Raw genomic sequence first — 14,914 nt, 5'->3', positions numbered from 1 at the left:
AGAATGAGCAGTGATAGGAGAAGGTCCCCAGACATCAGAGTGAATTAACATAAATGGAGTAGTACACTTGTTCGTACTCAACGAGTATGGCACACGGTGACTCTTGGCCAAAATACAAGTATCACATGTGAAGTCGGAGTCCTTGAAACCTGAGAATAAATTTGGTATAAGATGCTTCATATAACTAAAAGATGAATGTCCCAATCGACGGTACCACAACCAGATTTGCTTTTGTTTGCTATCAAAGGGATGTGTCACACTGTTAGCCACGCCGGGACTGAAGTCATCGACATAATATAGCCCCCTTCTCTTAGTACCACGACCAAGAATCTTCTTAGTGTGAATATCCTGAAGCAAATAAAAACTTGGGTAAATGAGTACACAACAATTCAATTGTTCAGTAAGCTGACTAACTGACAATAATTTAGTGGATAAAGATGGAACAAGTAAAGTATTAGACAATGTGAGAGAGGATGAGAGTGCAACAGTGCCAGCCCCTGTCATAGGATAAGTAACACCATTGGCATTTGCAATACAGGTTCGTCGAGGTTGTGTAGAATTCAGAAAATCATCAGGATCAAACGTCATATGATCAGTTGCACCGGAATCAATTATCCAGCTCCTGGAATCAATCTTATCGAAAGTATGGAATCCATAACCAGTATCATTACTGGTCATATTGCATTGTCCTCGATCTGTAAGAGTAGCCTACCAATTGGGATAGCCATGCGTTTTAAAACAAGGCTCACAAGTGTGTCTCGGATCACCACAATATGCGCAATTTGGTCCATGTGTCGGGGTCGTTAGTCTAGAAGTCATAATCTGGGCAGCGGAAGATGCATAGGATACAGATTGAGTAGGAATTTGGATTGGAATCTGAGCCTGAGTCGGGGCCGGAGTCGGAGTCGAAATCAGGATCAGGGGCTGAATCAGAGACAAATTCGGGGTTGGGGTCATCATCGGAATGGGGGTTGGGGTCGTCGTCGTCATAGTCGGGGTCGGGGTCGGGGTCGTCAAAAGAGGATCCTGATTCTGGATCGGGTTCGGGGTCAAAGTCTGCATTTGTAGGAGCGGAGCCATCTGGGCACTCAACTCAACGATGGTTGGTTGAGAATGAGAGAAGGAGTCGGTGGTGCTACCTCCATGAGGGTTGAAAAAATCATCAACCCCCATAACAGCGGCGGGGGTTTGAAATTAGAGTCAGCAATTCCAAGATCGCCGCTCTGATACCATGCTAAAATATAAAAACTATGAGAGAATATTTGTTTGTGGGAATTTTCTGTGTATTCTTCTCCTTGTAGGAAGTCATATTTATAATACAACGAAACCTGAATGGGCAAGTAAATAGTAAATTCCTAAATCTATTTACAGTAGGAAATCAATAATTAAAGTAAATCAATTACAATTATAATAGGAATTCTTGGTGTGTAAGGAAAGTAAGTCAATATCCACAAGTCACGCTAACAATGGCTACCCAGCACAACTAGAACTAGGTCTTCTAGAAGCAACCAACCATTTGGACCTCTTAGAAAAAGTTTTAGAAGTTATCTGATTATGATGCTATTATTAGACTATTAATGGTCACTAAACTTTGATTGTGTTATGTTATGAATATTGAAGCTACATGTCTGGCAAAGGATTCACAATCCTAGTCACTTGTTTGGTCGTCTAAAAATAACTTGAATTTGACTATGTCTAATCATCCTAGTCTAAAATGTAAATGAATTATTCAGAGAAGTTTGTAGTTTAAGTGATAGTTAAGCACATTAATGCTTAACCGTTCAATTAAATTGGTTAGTTTGATCCAACGATTGAGAAATATGACCTTATCTAAAGGCTTTAAATAAGACCCTCACTATAAAATGACTCCATGGCCATGGAGGGTTTGAGTAGGCGGTCAGCTGGATCAACCCAACGACAATGTCATTAGACGGTCGTAGGAGAGAGCTTATCGTCAGAGGCCATAACTCTAGAGAAAGGTCAAAGGCGGTGGAACAAGGAGATGAGCGAGATTGGGCTGATGAATTGGGGGAGCGAGAGAGAGAGAGAGAGAGAGAGAGAGAGAGAGAGAGAGAGAGAAGACGAGAAGACTAAGAAAACAGCTTCGAAACCCATGTCTCACCTTGGGTTTTGTTATCCAGCATATGCTGGATTCATATCCTAAACAGAAATTTAAGTTCAAGCCAGTGTGTGATGTAATTAAGCCCACCAAACAACAGACAGGACTCATGTCCATTTTAATTTAAAAAGTCTCATCCAGTCCAGCCCACCAAACAGGACCAAAGGGAAATAATTAGCCACAGTTAGCTTATTGTCACAATGAGTAGTTAGCCACAGTTAGGTAAATGGCAATGTTAAAGTTCTAACAAAACTATATTAATACATTATTACCACTTCAAAATTGATCTGCTATCCTTATGGTTTCAAAAATTTTGTTTGGGAACAAGTGCTCAAAATTCCAACAAATTTCACGAAGATTTTGTGATAATTTTGAAACCTGGCTAAAGTTTTGAATAAATTTCTTGTGTCTTATTTTCTCACTAGAATTTTGTGATAATTTTCAAACGCATGGATAGTTTATATAGAAAAATGTTTGTGTTGTGAACATTGCATCCTGTAAATTTGGTTTGTTAAATATTATAAATATATCAAAGTGAATGGGAGTCAATTAAGATATTGGAGAAAACTAATCAACAAATATAAATGGAGGCCATTGAGCTGAGCCTATGAAACACATTACAAACACAAGAAATGTTACCTGCTATGGTGCAAATTGGAGGCCATTGAGTTGAGCCAGGTGTACCTTCCTTTTCTCTAGGAAATAAGATGATATTTTCGTCCAAAAATGACCTCTTTCCAAAATGACTTCTTTTCAGTCTTCTGTAACAAGTCATTACAGAGCTTGATTAGCAAGCCTTCCCCTTGTATAAGTTATGTTGTATATAATACGAAGAGAAATAGAATTGTAACTGGAAAACCTTTCTTCTCATACTTTTATTCTTGCATGGTATTAGAGCAACTTCACCCATTTGCCCTTAGTCATGGCAAGGGTGGAGCTAGGGCAGCCACTATTCACGTGAATAGTGGTTGCCCATGCAAATAGTATTTTGTGTTTTCACCCATTGCCATGGCTAAGGGCAATTACTATTCATTTTTTTGTTTTTTCACAACTTTTTTTTACTTAAATAATTAATTTGGATAATATTTTCGGATATGATTTTTGGGTTCCTACGTGTCAATACTATTCATATCAGATAAGATTTTATTTTATTAGTTGTATTAGTTGGTATTTATAGAAAAAAAAAGTATGAGGATTTGGTGTTAAAAGTGAAGAGTATTGGTTGGTATTTATAGACACGGGCGGACCCATAATTTTTGTAGCGGAGGTGCAATATTGGCTAAGTATGAAAAATGGTTTTTCGGAATAATCATTTTCTCAAGATAATTTTTTGGCGGCTTTTATTCCTTACACATCAAATAAGAAAACTTGATTTTATGGGATTTTAATATGAAGTATATATTGACTTAATGAGCCATCATTTTTAGCCTAAATCGTATTTTGCACTAAAACCGATTTTTCATATTTTGATTTAGTGGGAATTTGATTTTCTAGTATTTTTATTTGAATCCAAATGGGGGGCACTTCCTTATTTACATTGTAAACTTAAGTAAATGGAGTAATATAAAAATAAATGAAAGTAAAAGGACAAAGAAAATGTATGAGGATTGGTGTTGAAAGTGAAGGGTATTGATAGGTATTTATAGAAGAAAAAATCTGACTTTTTTAGAATTTTTTAAAAAAAAATCGATTTTAAAAAAAAAAATTTAATACCGGGCGATGACATCACGCTGACGCAAGCCGTGACGTCATCAGCCTGGGTTTTGCACGCGGGCTAAACTAGCCCGAGGGCCAGCCCGAGTTGGTGGGTCCCACACGCAACCCGGGCCTGGGCTCCCCGTTGGAACGAATTTTTTTTCGGCCCCCCCCCCCCCCCAGCCTTGGGCTCAGTCATCCCGGTGGAACTGCTCTTAGAGGAATCAATTTTGGTTGCCTCTGCATAACCTTGTTCTTGTCTTGTCTCTACTTAACCTTGCGATTACTTTGCTACTACATTGTCCCTACCTCTACCCTTGTCTTTGTTGTGACAATAATCCTTATTTGTGCTCTTATTTGCTTTGCTTGGTTGTGCACTTGTTGCTCTTGTTTGCTGTGTTCTAGCTATCTTCAGCTCTATTTATTTACCTACTTCTCTCATGGGTGACACCAACGACTCAACCAACATTGACTCCACCACGGCCGACTCCACTAAGGCTAACTCCTCAACTCCACCAGTCTGTTCCTCTCACAACTACTCCTCTCAAATTACTCCAGATTAGCATATGGGTCCAACTACTCTGCGTGGTCTCGTAGTGTTCGTTTGGCCATTACTACTCGTCGTATGGCTGGTTTCATCAATGGTAAAAACATTGTCCCTGCCATTAATGACTCTAGCTATGACGCTTGGGATGAAGACAATTTTTTGGTGCAGTCATGGCTCCTTAACTCCATGACTAAGAATGTACGTGTCTTATTTGATCACTGCCCAACTGCTTGTGTGGTGTGGGAAGCAACTCGGAAAACCTATGCCGTCACTCAAAATAGCTCCAAGTTGTACCAACTCCGTCATTAGTTGGTTACCACCTTTCCAAATGGTGAGCCTGTGACTGTTTTCTATGAAAATAACATTTAATATGGTAGGAAATCGATAGCCTCCGTCCCTGCAAGCGTACCAATCCTGATGATGTGGCTCTTCACCAACAAGCACTCAAAAGGGTACAGTAGAGGCCCATGTAAAGGCCTAATTGTAATCAAGGCCGGTCCTGAGATTTTGAGGGCCCTGTGCAAAACTTCAACTGGAGTCTTCACATAATCTAATATTAAAATATTTTAAAAAAAATTGTCATTACTTAATGTCATAAAATAATTTTTTAATAACTAAAATTCATCACCACTTAACATGTAATAACAATCACAAATCAAAGTCATAAATTTTTTAATATTTTCATTTGATAAATTCATAAATGTTAATAAGAGTTAAAGAGAAAAAAGAAGGCATGAATTTTTGTTTTGAGTGGAAGAAAGTACTTTTTTTTTAAGTAGAAATCATATGGGTGTGATATACTATTGTTAGTTTAGTTGGATCTTTCCCCTTTATTTTTTTTTTAATTATTTAAATTTTGTTGTTATAATGAAAAAGGAATAAAAATATGAATAGAATGACATCATTAAGACTAGAACCTAGTCCTTGTATTAAGAGATATGCACTAGAAACCATCTCCATCAAATATACTTTTGTGTCAATGTGTTGCACGCTTGAGTATATATAAAGTTTTTATAAAGTAAAAAAATTTCGGGAGCCCTCAAAATTGGAGGTCTGTGCAGTAGCGCCACTTGCACCATGCCAGGGCCATCCCTAATTATAATAAATAATGCTCTAAACTATTGATAAACAAAAAAAATACTTAACTGAATTGCTTACCTGGCATCTCCGTGCCAGAAAAGTTTTTCTCGCAATGGTGATGGCAAAAGAATCATTCTACAAGAAAATCTCTGGCCTACACGAAACTGGAAAATCAATTAACCATTTGTTAGACTTTTTTTTTTCTTTTTTTTTTTTAAAATGACGACAAAGGGGGGAAAAACCCCAAAGAACAACCTACACCAGCAAATCAGTAATGGTTAGAATTTTTTGGTTGACATCTATTTCATCATTTTTTTTTTGCCTTTTCAAAATGATCATGTTGGAACAAACAGCTAGCATAAAGTCTTTTATCAGAGATCATTTGTGAAGCATTGTATACGTTCCTTTTTTGTTTAAAATATTCTTTTACTTCTACAATATTTAGTATTATCTATATATATAAAGCAAAAGGCAGAAAATGGTGAAACATTCAAAATACTAGAAAATGCTCTTGGTTAATGCAAACATTAAGAATTAAAATTATTAATTAAATGAGGATAATATGGTAAATTCACAAATTTTCATATTAAAAAAATTAAAATTAAAAGAAAATTCAGATAATGGATCTTATTTTTATAGAACACAACTATTCATTATCTTTTTTAATTCTAAAATAAATTTAAATTTTTTTAAAAAAAGCCTCTCGCAGGCGCAGAAGCGCGTGGAGAGAGGCTAGTATAAATTACTTGGATATGTTTGGGCCTGCGTGCCTCTGCGAGTCTAAATTCTGCTGCTTGTTTTGTGAAAAAAAGAAAAAAAAAAAGAAAATGAAGTTGTACTTGGGTGGGTTAGCACAACTAATCTTATAATTAATGATGATTTCTTCTATCAAGTTCTAGTAGGATGAGCCAAATTGATTATTAACTGTATTTAAATAATGCAATAAAAAGCCCTAATGACAGTGATGATTGCTTCAATCAACTTCAAGTAGAATATTTGTACGTGCATAACCTACTTAAAAAAACCCTAAAATTTTTTTTAAAAACCCTAATGAAAGAAAAGAAAAGAACCTGAAGTACAATAAAAATTGAAAGATATTGAGGTGTAAAAATACGTCTACACACATCTGTATCATGTCATGCAGTCTAAACACACTTCTCTGATTAGGGATTAGAGGTTTAAAATAATAACAAGCCTTAACATGATTTATGTGGTAGTGAATATTTTCTTTATTTAAATATACGATTTTTAAATTTAGTGGGCCCTATTTTTGGAGATCAATGACGAAAATGCAATTTAGGGTACAATCTCATTCTATCGACAAAAATGCAATAGGATGTATATGTGGGTTATAAGTTATAACAGTTAAACAGAGCAATTCGAATTCCTTTTATTTTGGATTATAATAGTTGAAAGTGGTTTAGATTACCGCTTGTATCATACCCAATGACCCGCATACAATCAAAATTTTTTTTTTTTTGTTTCTCCTATCTTATCACGTCATTTGACTCATTTCACACAAAAAGTTTCAAAGTGTGTCACACATACAAAGAGACAAACACAATCAGAACATTTGTTAATTTTGGTGTTTTGAATCTACCTTCACTATCTCACCTAATTGAGTGCTAAAAGGTCATCCTAGCAAATAGGATTATAGGTGGAATTATTGGTGTTGGATTAATTGGATGGAATGCTTATTGGACATTAATAATGTTGGATTTACTTTCGTTTTGCTGGACGACGCATTATCCCTTTTTGGAAAGAAATGGTGGTGTAAAAAGAGTGCTGTTAAACGAACCCTAAAATTAACTGAGTACACCATACTACCAAACTATTTATTGAATTACTAATTTACCCTAATATAAAATGACCAAAAAGGATATATTAAATTGTGAAACAAATATACTTTTAATAAGTACACTCTACTCACAATATTCAACCTTTATCGAAGGAAAGCGAAAAACTCTACTTCTTGTTACCTATCATGGTTTGATTTCTACATATGCTTTGGAGACTTTGGTGAAGTTACAAATGTTCAGATACCTTGTCAATGTGTGAATGGACCACATGAAAACGTTGTGAAGGTGGCATCCCCACCAATGTTCTCGGAAGATGAAAATTCCCCAAATGGAATTGCTGTTTTAGAATACCGTCTTATGGGGATGCAAAAGATCTTTCCATACCTCTAGATTTCAAGGTCTCGCAATTTCACATGATGCTCAAAATCTTCCCCTTCCAATGGCGAAGTGAGTATAGAACCTTTAGGTAAATCCCATCATGCACCTCATATGTATTTCTCTCACTCATCAACTGGAAATGGGGACATTAGAAATGGAAATCAAGATCAGCAACTGCCATAAAGCTTTGGTTCGACTGATAATTTGGTTGGTAACCATGATGAGAATCAGTTGGGTTGTAATCAGGAGGTTTTGTCTTCTGTTGGATATAAGCACCATCTTTCATGGTTGATTTCTACTGCGGTGCCTCTGAAGACTTCCATCCTCATTATTCTGGTCATCCAATGTCAAGTAGTATTGCTGGAAGTCTGAAACCTTCCAACTTTTAGACAGATCTCAGTGGGGATCATGATAGTCACTTATAAAGTCTAAATTATGGCCGTTGGTGCTACGACTATGAGCTAAATGCAACAATTCCTCCCATGGTGCAACTCCAGTGCATTCATAGTTTCAGAGCAAAAAGCCATGGGATGTAATTGGACAAATTTGGTGGTGTGGTGTATTAGGGTGTATCAGGGGTATTTTGGTAGTTAAATAGGGTGTACTTAGTTAATTCTACATTTTAATTTAAATATTAGGGTATACTCAGATCATAAGGTGTACTAAGATAATTTTAGGGTTCATTTAGCAACACTCTTTAAAAAAGTAGTGAAGTAATGCAAACTTTTTAGAGCCGTGGAAGCCGTACAAGGTGTAGAGCTGCATGGACAACCATTCATGCGGGTCCTTAATTTTTATTTTATATTTTATTTCAAAGATGAGAAGAACGAGAATCAAACTTTGACATGAATGATAATGACGCTACCAAGTATAATTATAAAACTTTTCACTGTATGGACCTTTCTTTTATCTTTAAGAAATGCTAAAGACAATAACTAACCAGCGTGTGAATAACTTTCAGCTGTTAATATATGTATGTACTATTATGAAATTCATTTACATCAATGATCGTCAGTCTCCTGGCGCGTGCAGGAGATTGCCCTAAGCACTGCCCTCTTCTTTAAAACCTAAAAAGGAAATATTATAAGTAGGAGCCAACTTTTGAGTGTGAGGCTCGGTTGGGCTGGAATTAACATTTCCATATGAGCTGGGCTAGGCTAGAAAAGATGGGCCCATATTTTTGATCTGGCCCAAACATACATCTGATCCAAGCATATGGTTTGGGTTGGACCCATTTTGCGAGCCCAAAAAGAAAAGAACGAGAGAAGAACTGAGGTCATTTTGGTAAATTAATAGCTTTGTCCGATACACAGTGATCACCAGAAGGCAAAAACTCCAACGCTCCACTGAAACTTCGAAGACCTCAAATCACTCTTCCATGGCTTTCCATTCAAATGGCAGCCTCTAGAGGTAGATATCCCTCCTCAATCTTACTATCTGTTTTCCTTAGCTTTACTTATTTCTTTTTTACTCTTTTTTTTTTTCACATGGATTTTCTTTGTGTTGATCTTTTTGCATTTTTCTCAGCTGCTCCTTGGTTTTCCTCTTTCCAGGACTCTCTGGAATTTTTTGTTGATTATTATTTTAGTTTTTATGTAAATCTTAACTTGATAATTCATTTGCAGTATAAAAGTTTCAGAATTTACACTTTTTGAGCTAGTGGAGAAGGAGAAGCATGAAGGGCCATGAACACAAGGTAAATTTTATTCAATTTCTTTTACCTGAGCAATCTTTGAAGTTCCTACTGTGCTGTCATCTTAAAATTCCAACCATTTTATTTTGCAATCTCAAGTAGCTTTGCATTTTGCTTGTTTAAGTTGGTAACTTGGTGTTATGTAATGGTAAGTGAAACCTTATTTGATTTTTAAGGCAGAAAAGGCAGCATGAGATTAGCACAGACCAATTATTCCAAAATCTTAGCTTGGATTTTTGTGCTACAAAAATTAGAAGAGGTTTGATTTGGTTTTATGTGATCACAGATTCCAAGAATGGAGGACATTCTTAACCTTCCAGTACAAGATCCTCCATGTGCAGAGTTTTCTGCGGCTCATATCAAATGGGTAAAAGTAGAAGGCGGTCGCCAAGGTGGCGATGATATTGCCCTAATCCCATTTGCTAGAGTGGGTGATTTTGTGAAAGGAGAATCTTCAAATGCAGAATGCCCTGCTAGCTTCCGCATTGAGTCAAGAAGGAGGAGACCTGAGGGCAGCATCAGCAAGCCAAGGGTTGACGGCTATCTTGAGTATACACTGTGTGTTGTCTTTGCTCTTCAGAATCCACTAGGCCTTCCTTTCTTTTCTGTGTTTGTTGGGGTTCATGGAGTTCTGGTCTTAAATACCTCCTTTTGACCTTTTGAACCTTTGACTGAGTTTCACTGCTTGATTCACTAGTTTCTGCGCACCTTGAAAATTAGGAATTCATTTCACATTTAAGCTCATTAGCCATAACTTAGAGTTTATTAATATTCATGAATATAACTATTAAATTAAACTTGCGAATATATGTAACTGTAATGTGCTCCATAAACAATTAAATTAAATGCATTCAAATGATTTTCAACTTAAATTTGAGAGACATAATTTTGTATATGGTTATTCATCAGATACTGGTGTTCTTATGGTCCTGAGGATTACCGAGAAAATGAATCTGGTTTGGTGGATGGTTCTAGTACAAAGCCTGCATCCGGAAAGGGAAGCAGGCCTGGGAGGCGTCACATGATGAGGGGATGCATCTGTCATTTTACTGTAAAACGCTTATATACCCGGCCACTCCTAGCTCTCATCATCTATAACCAGAGAAATCATGTAGACAAATCAGGATCACCTTGTCATGGTATACTTGATCAGGATGCTATGGGAACGAGAGCCATGTATGCTCCACGAATTTCAGAGGAGCAACGCCAGAAAGTGATGTCTATGCTTTATGTTGGAATACCTTTGGACAGTATAGTTCAGCATCACATGGAGATGGTCGAGGGGCATGGGGGACCTCATAACCGTGATGATTTTCTAAGTCGTAATGATGTTCGTAACATGGAAAGGGTGATTCGCAATTCTTCTCATGAGTTGCATGAAGATGATGAATGCAGTATAAGGATGTGGGTTCAACGCCATCGCAAGAATGTGTTCTATTTTCAAGATAGCTCTGGTTCAGAACCATTTGTTTTGGGGATGCAGACAGATTGGCAGCTGCAGCAGTTGGTCCAATATGGACATAATGGTTACATAGCTTTCCATTCAACATTTGGCTTAAAGAAACTTAAGGTATCATGATTGCTTCTTATGTGAATTTGATATTTCATGCTTTTGTTTTTTTTTTTTCCTTATTGTTTTTGACTTCAAGAATTAAACAAAACAATTATGATATCGTATCCTTATTGTTTTTGTCCTCTCTTAACAGTATCCCTTGTGTACATTACTTGTTTTCAACGCATCACGGGATGCAATACCAGTTGCTTGGGTCATTACCTCGTCTTTCGTCAGTCAAGATATCCATAAATGGATTGGGCTACTGGCTGAAAGAATCCAAACCAAGGATCCAAGATGGAGACTCGATGCCTTTTTAGTGGATGATCCTTCCTTTGAAATTTCTATAATAAGGTAATAATATTAGTGTGACTATGTAGTTTAGTCTTAGAGTTTCGTTTATAAATTGAATTGAATTTTTGCTGCAATTGTTTCTTTATTTGCAGAGAGGCTTTCCAATGCCGGGTCTTATTATGCATCTGGCGTGCTCGGCATTCTTGGATAAGAAGACTTTTAAAGACATGCTGCAACTTTGATGTGCAGCGAGAAATGTTTAAGCACTTAGGCTGGCTTTTGTATTGCACAAGAAGGCCAAATACTTTGGATTCAGTTGAGGAGTTTATGCAAGTATTTGTTGATCAATGTGCCTTTATGGATTATTTTAAGAGTCGATGGTTACCAAATATAGGTATTTTCCCATTTATGATTGAGACCTTTAATGCATAAAATAAAAAGAAGACATATTTTCTCTTACCAGGCCAGAATACCTGTTTCCGTCAAATGAGCTATGTCTTCTCCTCATTGGAGTATTGGCTTTTGTCTTTAAGCTCCGTTTGATATCATTTTGCATGCCTTGTACTTTATATAGCTGGTCCCAAACCCATTGAGAGGAGGGTTAGTGTAGCCTAGTTGTTAGGTGACACATGTGAACTATGTGGTCTAACTTACAAACATGAATCCTGAAATGTGATATTCTTAATATTCAAACTTCAGTGTTACAAAATGCAGTTGATGTGCTAGAGGTTGTGATTGCTGTTGTAACCATCACAATGGCCGCTTCAAACATTGTTATATTGTTCTTTCAAACATTGATATTTGCATATGCTCTTGTTGTGCAGAGTTGTGGGCCAATGGCATAAGGTCTCTTCCTGTGGCTGGTCCAGAGCCAAGTGCTGCAATCGAGTCCTATCATCTAAGGTTGAAATCCAAGCTTTTCAATGAACAATATGTTAATTCTTGGTCAAGAGTTGACTGGTTAATCCACACACTTACAACTGAATTTCAATCTTCATATTGGTTAGACCAATATAGCATAGAGACTGGGTATTTTGAAAACTTGAGGGACAAATCTTTCTCAACAAATGCTTGGTATCAGGCTTTGCAGATCCTAAATGTTGATGTCATACTGGATGAGCAAAATCTCCAGTATGCAAAAGTCATCTCACAAACAGACAGAAGCCTGGCATACACTATTTGGAACCCTGGTTCTGAGTTCTCATTGTGTGATTGCCCTTGGTCAAGGCTAGGAAATCTCTGCAAGCATGTCATCAAGGTGGCAATCACATGTAAAAGTCGGCAGGTTGCAAGACCATTATTGTCTGCCCAAGTTTATCGGCAGGCCTTGCTTACCCTTCTTCAAAACCCCCCAGATGATCCTGTAGTTCTTGACCATGCCATTTTACATGCAACCCGCTTGCAACAGGACATTAAAGGCTTGGAAGTATTATCTAATAGTGGGTTGCTCCAGCCTTTACCTTCAGAGATTAGTTCTCATGTAGCAGACAATGTACTTTTTCCTCGTCTCCACTGATTAGGCCATCAAAAAGGAGATGGAAACATGCACGAGGCTTGAAGTTATGATCTTTGATCTGGCTCATGGTTAAGACTTGATGTACAGTTCAGACTGTACCTCAGTGAGCTTTGAAATGCTTTGGTATTCATGACTCTCCCTGTCTCTTTCACTCAGATGCAGACGTGCATTATGGAGGTATTTATATCTTTCATGCTTCTGATTACAGCTCTCCTTTTTCTTCATTTCTCATGTGTTTGTTGAGAATAAAATCAAGGAAAAATAATTTTTTAAATCAAATTCGGCTTTTCACGTAGTTTGATATTTCAATTATTATTTAAACTATGCATTGAATTTTTCCTTTCTCAAGTGAAAATGAAGATTCTTGACTTTCTTCTTCCTGCAGCAAAAGATGGAACGCAGATTTTACAATTTCTTATTCAGAGTCGTAAATATTGAAGCAGAGCATTGTAGAAGGTAATAGTGAGACCTAACTTTTCAAAATGGTATATTTGTAAGCAATACCTTGAAATTTGAAAAGAATCCAGAAAAAGAATTTCCTCTCTCCAGGGTTGGCTGTAAAAAAATGGCTATTTAAATTATACTTTAAAGACCATTTTTTATCAAAAGTTCATCAAAGAAAGTTTTAGCCACAACTTGTGAACTCTGTGCAGTTTGCAGGAAGAAGCAATCAGGTGTAAGGGTGTGATGTGTAGTTTTGAAAATTTTGAAGACCGTGTTGAAGGTAAGAAAAAAATTTCCAACTTGAATATCAGTAACTAGAAAAATCCTTGATTCTCTTTACATATTCATCTTTTTAAGACTCAGGTAGTTCTATAACTGTTTTACATTAAAAACTCTGAAATAATTCTTTAACATGTAATGCTTCAAGAGGTAGAGAAAGAAGGCTAATGTTTACGTTCATATTTTCGTAGGAAACTAGGATTTACGTTTCATTTATAATCCTTGCTTTCTTTTCCTTTTTTTTTCTTCTTTGTTTTGTTTTTCTGCTGGACTAGATATCAGTTTGTTAGTTTTCCATTAATTGTCTGTTCTCACAGCAAGCAGATGGGACAAATCAGCAGAAAGAGAGCCGCTTTTTTTTTTTTTTTTTTTTTTGAGGATCTTTCCTATTAAAAGGGGCGATAGCATATTAAACTCATACACACAACACGGATGCTAGGACTCGAACCCAGGACCTTGCCTGAGGGAGTAAATACTCCAAACTACTACACTAGTGGGTCCTTTGCGAATGAGAGCCGCTTTAAAGATGAGGATGTGACAAAAACTGGGGGAGGAATTCAGTCGCTCCTGACTGTTTTGTTTGGTGGTTGGTCGACCATTTAAGTTTCAAGGCAACACGTAGAATTTTACCTTTTGCCCTTTTACCAGTTTAAACCAGTAATATGACTGGAGAACTCAATGTGCTTGAGGCCATTTTAGTCACCTGATGGAACTTAGTTGCAAGGGTTTCAAGCTTTGTTTGGCTAAATGGTTCTAAGATCTTTAGTTGAAAGAGATTTCAATTGGGACCGGAAGAAATCCAGCATTGCATATTGTATTCAATTTGAGTAGAAGTGTGTGCTTTAATTTACCATTTAGCTCTGAAAATAAGCAAAGGGAAAGCTCTTAATATAACAGAAATGTGAGAATCTAGAGAGCTTTGTAATTACATTCCAAGTAGCCTAGTACTTTATCTTCCAACTTATTATCTACTTTTAAAGACAAGTCCATAACAATGTAAATAAATAGAGTTTTTTTTTTTTTTGGTTGAATAAAAAAATTAAGAAAAAACCTTCACTATGCACTGTCTCGTTCCTCTTGTGTTCACCTTCACCTTGTAACATGATTTGATGACCTTGTTCTGTATTGCCTGCGTCTCTGGTTGCAGTGGTAGAGATCATGAATTCGTGGCAATTATTTTTAATTTGGAAATTCGTTTCCAAGTCATGGGACTTTAGTCACTCTAGTGTATCAGTCTCTTAAGCTGTCTGGGAAGGTGGAGAAGAAATGGAAGGAATCACTAATAAAACAGTGGTGGTGGTGGTGAGGCATAGGAGACACCGATAGTTGGTGGCAACGGGCCATCATACACTGGAGCTGGCGGTGAAGGTGGAGGTGGAGAAGGTCTCATACATGGTGGCGGAGATGGAGGTGGAGAAGGTGAAGCGGGTGGTGGAGAATAAATGGGTGGTGGAGGCGGCGATGGATGAGAATTAGAGGGTTGCAACTTCTGAGGCTGCTAGACCAACATTGGCTAAT

General features: G+C 37.0%; 2 protein-coding genes across 3 annotated transcripts in view; one reads left to right on the top strand and one right to left on the bottom strand.

Annotated features, from left to right (window-relative positions):
* LOC18794019 lies at window positions 8,885-14,871 on the top strand. Of its 2 annotated transcripts, XM_007224578.2 has the most exons (10): window positions 8,889-9,028; window positions 9,244-9,314; window positions 9,598-9,869; window positions 10,221-10,881; window positions 11,018-11,217; window positions 11,310-11,551; window positions 11,982-12,850; window positions 13,059-13,129; window positions 13,327-13,397; window positions 14,544-14,871. In XM_007224578.2, the coding sequence occupies exons 2-7, from the start codon at window positions 9,294-9,296 to the stop codon at window positions 12,671-12,673; spliced, it is 2,088 nt and encodes a 695-aa protein (XP_007224640.2). In that variant the 5' UTR covers window positions 8,889-9,028; window positions 9,244-9,293; the 3' UTR covers window positions 12,674-12,850; window positions 13,059-13,129; window positions 13,327-13,397; window positions 14,544-14,871. The 2 variants fall into 2 exon arrangements, with proteins under 2 accessions (XP_020410040.1, XP_007224640.2); XM_020554451.1 differs by lacking the exons at window positions 13,059-13,129; window positions 13,327-13,397; window positions 14,544-14,871 and having other exon boundaries at window positions 8,885-9,028; window positions 11,982-12,060; window positions 12,239-12,347.
* The window catches only part of LOC18794020 (leucine-rich repeat extensin-like protein 4), a 2,161-nt gene continuing 1,922 nt past the window's right edge, over window positions 14,676-14,914 (bottom strand). Inside the window, exon 2 of the mRNA XM_007227627.2 lies at window positions 14,676-14,891. Coding sequence (XP_007227689.2) covers window positions 14,676-14,891 — 216 coding nt within the window. The remainder of the gene's footprint in view (window positions 14,892-14,914) is intronic.

This window comes from Prunus persica, chromosome G1 (genome assembly GCF_000346465.2).
Source record: "Prunus persica cultivar Lovell chromosome G1, Prunus_persica_NCBIv2, whole genome shotgun sequence".
Taxonomy (NCBI): Eukaryota; Viridiplantae; Streptophyta; class Magnoliopsida; order Rosales; family Rosaceae; genus Prunus; species Prunus persica.
Note: the sequence above shows the minus strand (reverse complement) of the source record. Positions and strands in the feature narration are given on the sequence as shown.

Excerpts from the sequence above, each read along its gene's own strand:
- LOC18794019 (XM_007224578.2), top strand. The coding sequence starts at position 9,294 with ATGAAGGGCCATGAACACAAG. Across the intron at positions 9,870-10,220 it reads GGCTATCTTGAGTATACACT|ATACTGGTGTTCTTATGGTC; the intron begins GTGTGTTGTCTT and ends GTTATTCATCAG. Across the intron at positions 11,218-11,309 it reads TTTGAAATTTCTATAATAAG|AGAGGCTTTCCAATGCCGGG; the intron begins GTAATAATATTA and ends CTTTATTTGCAG.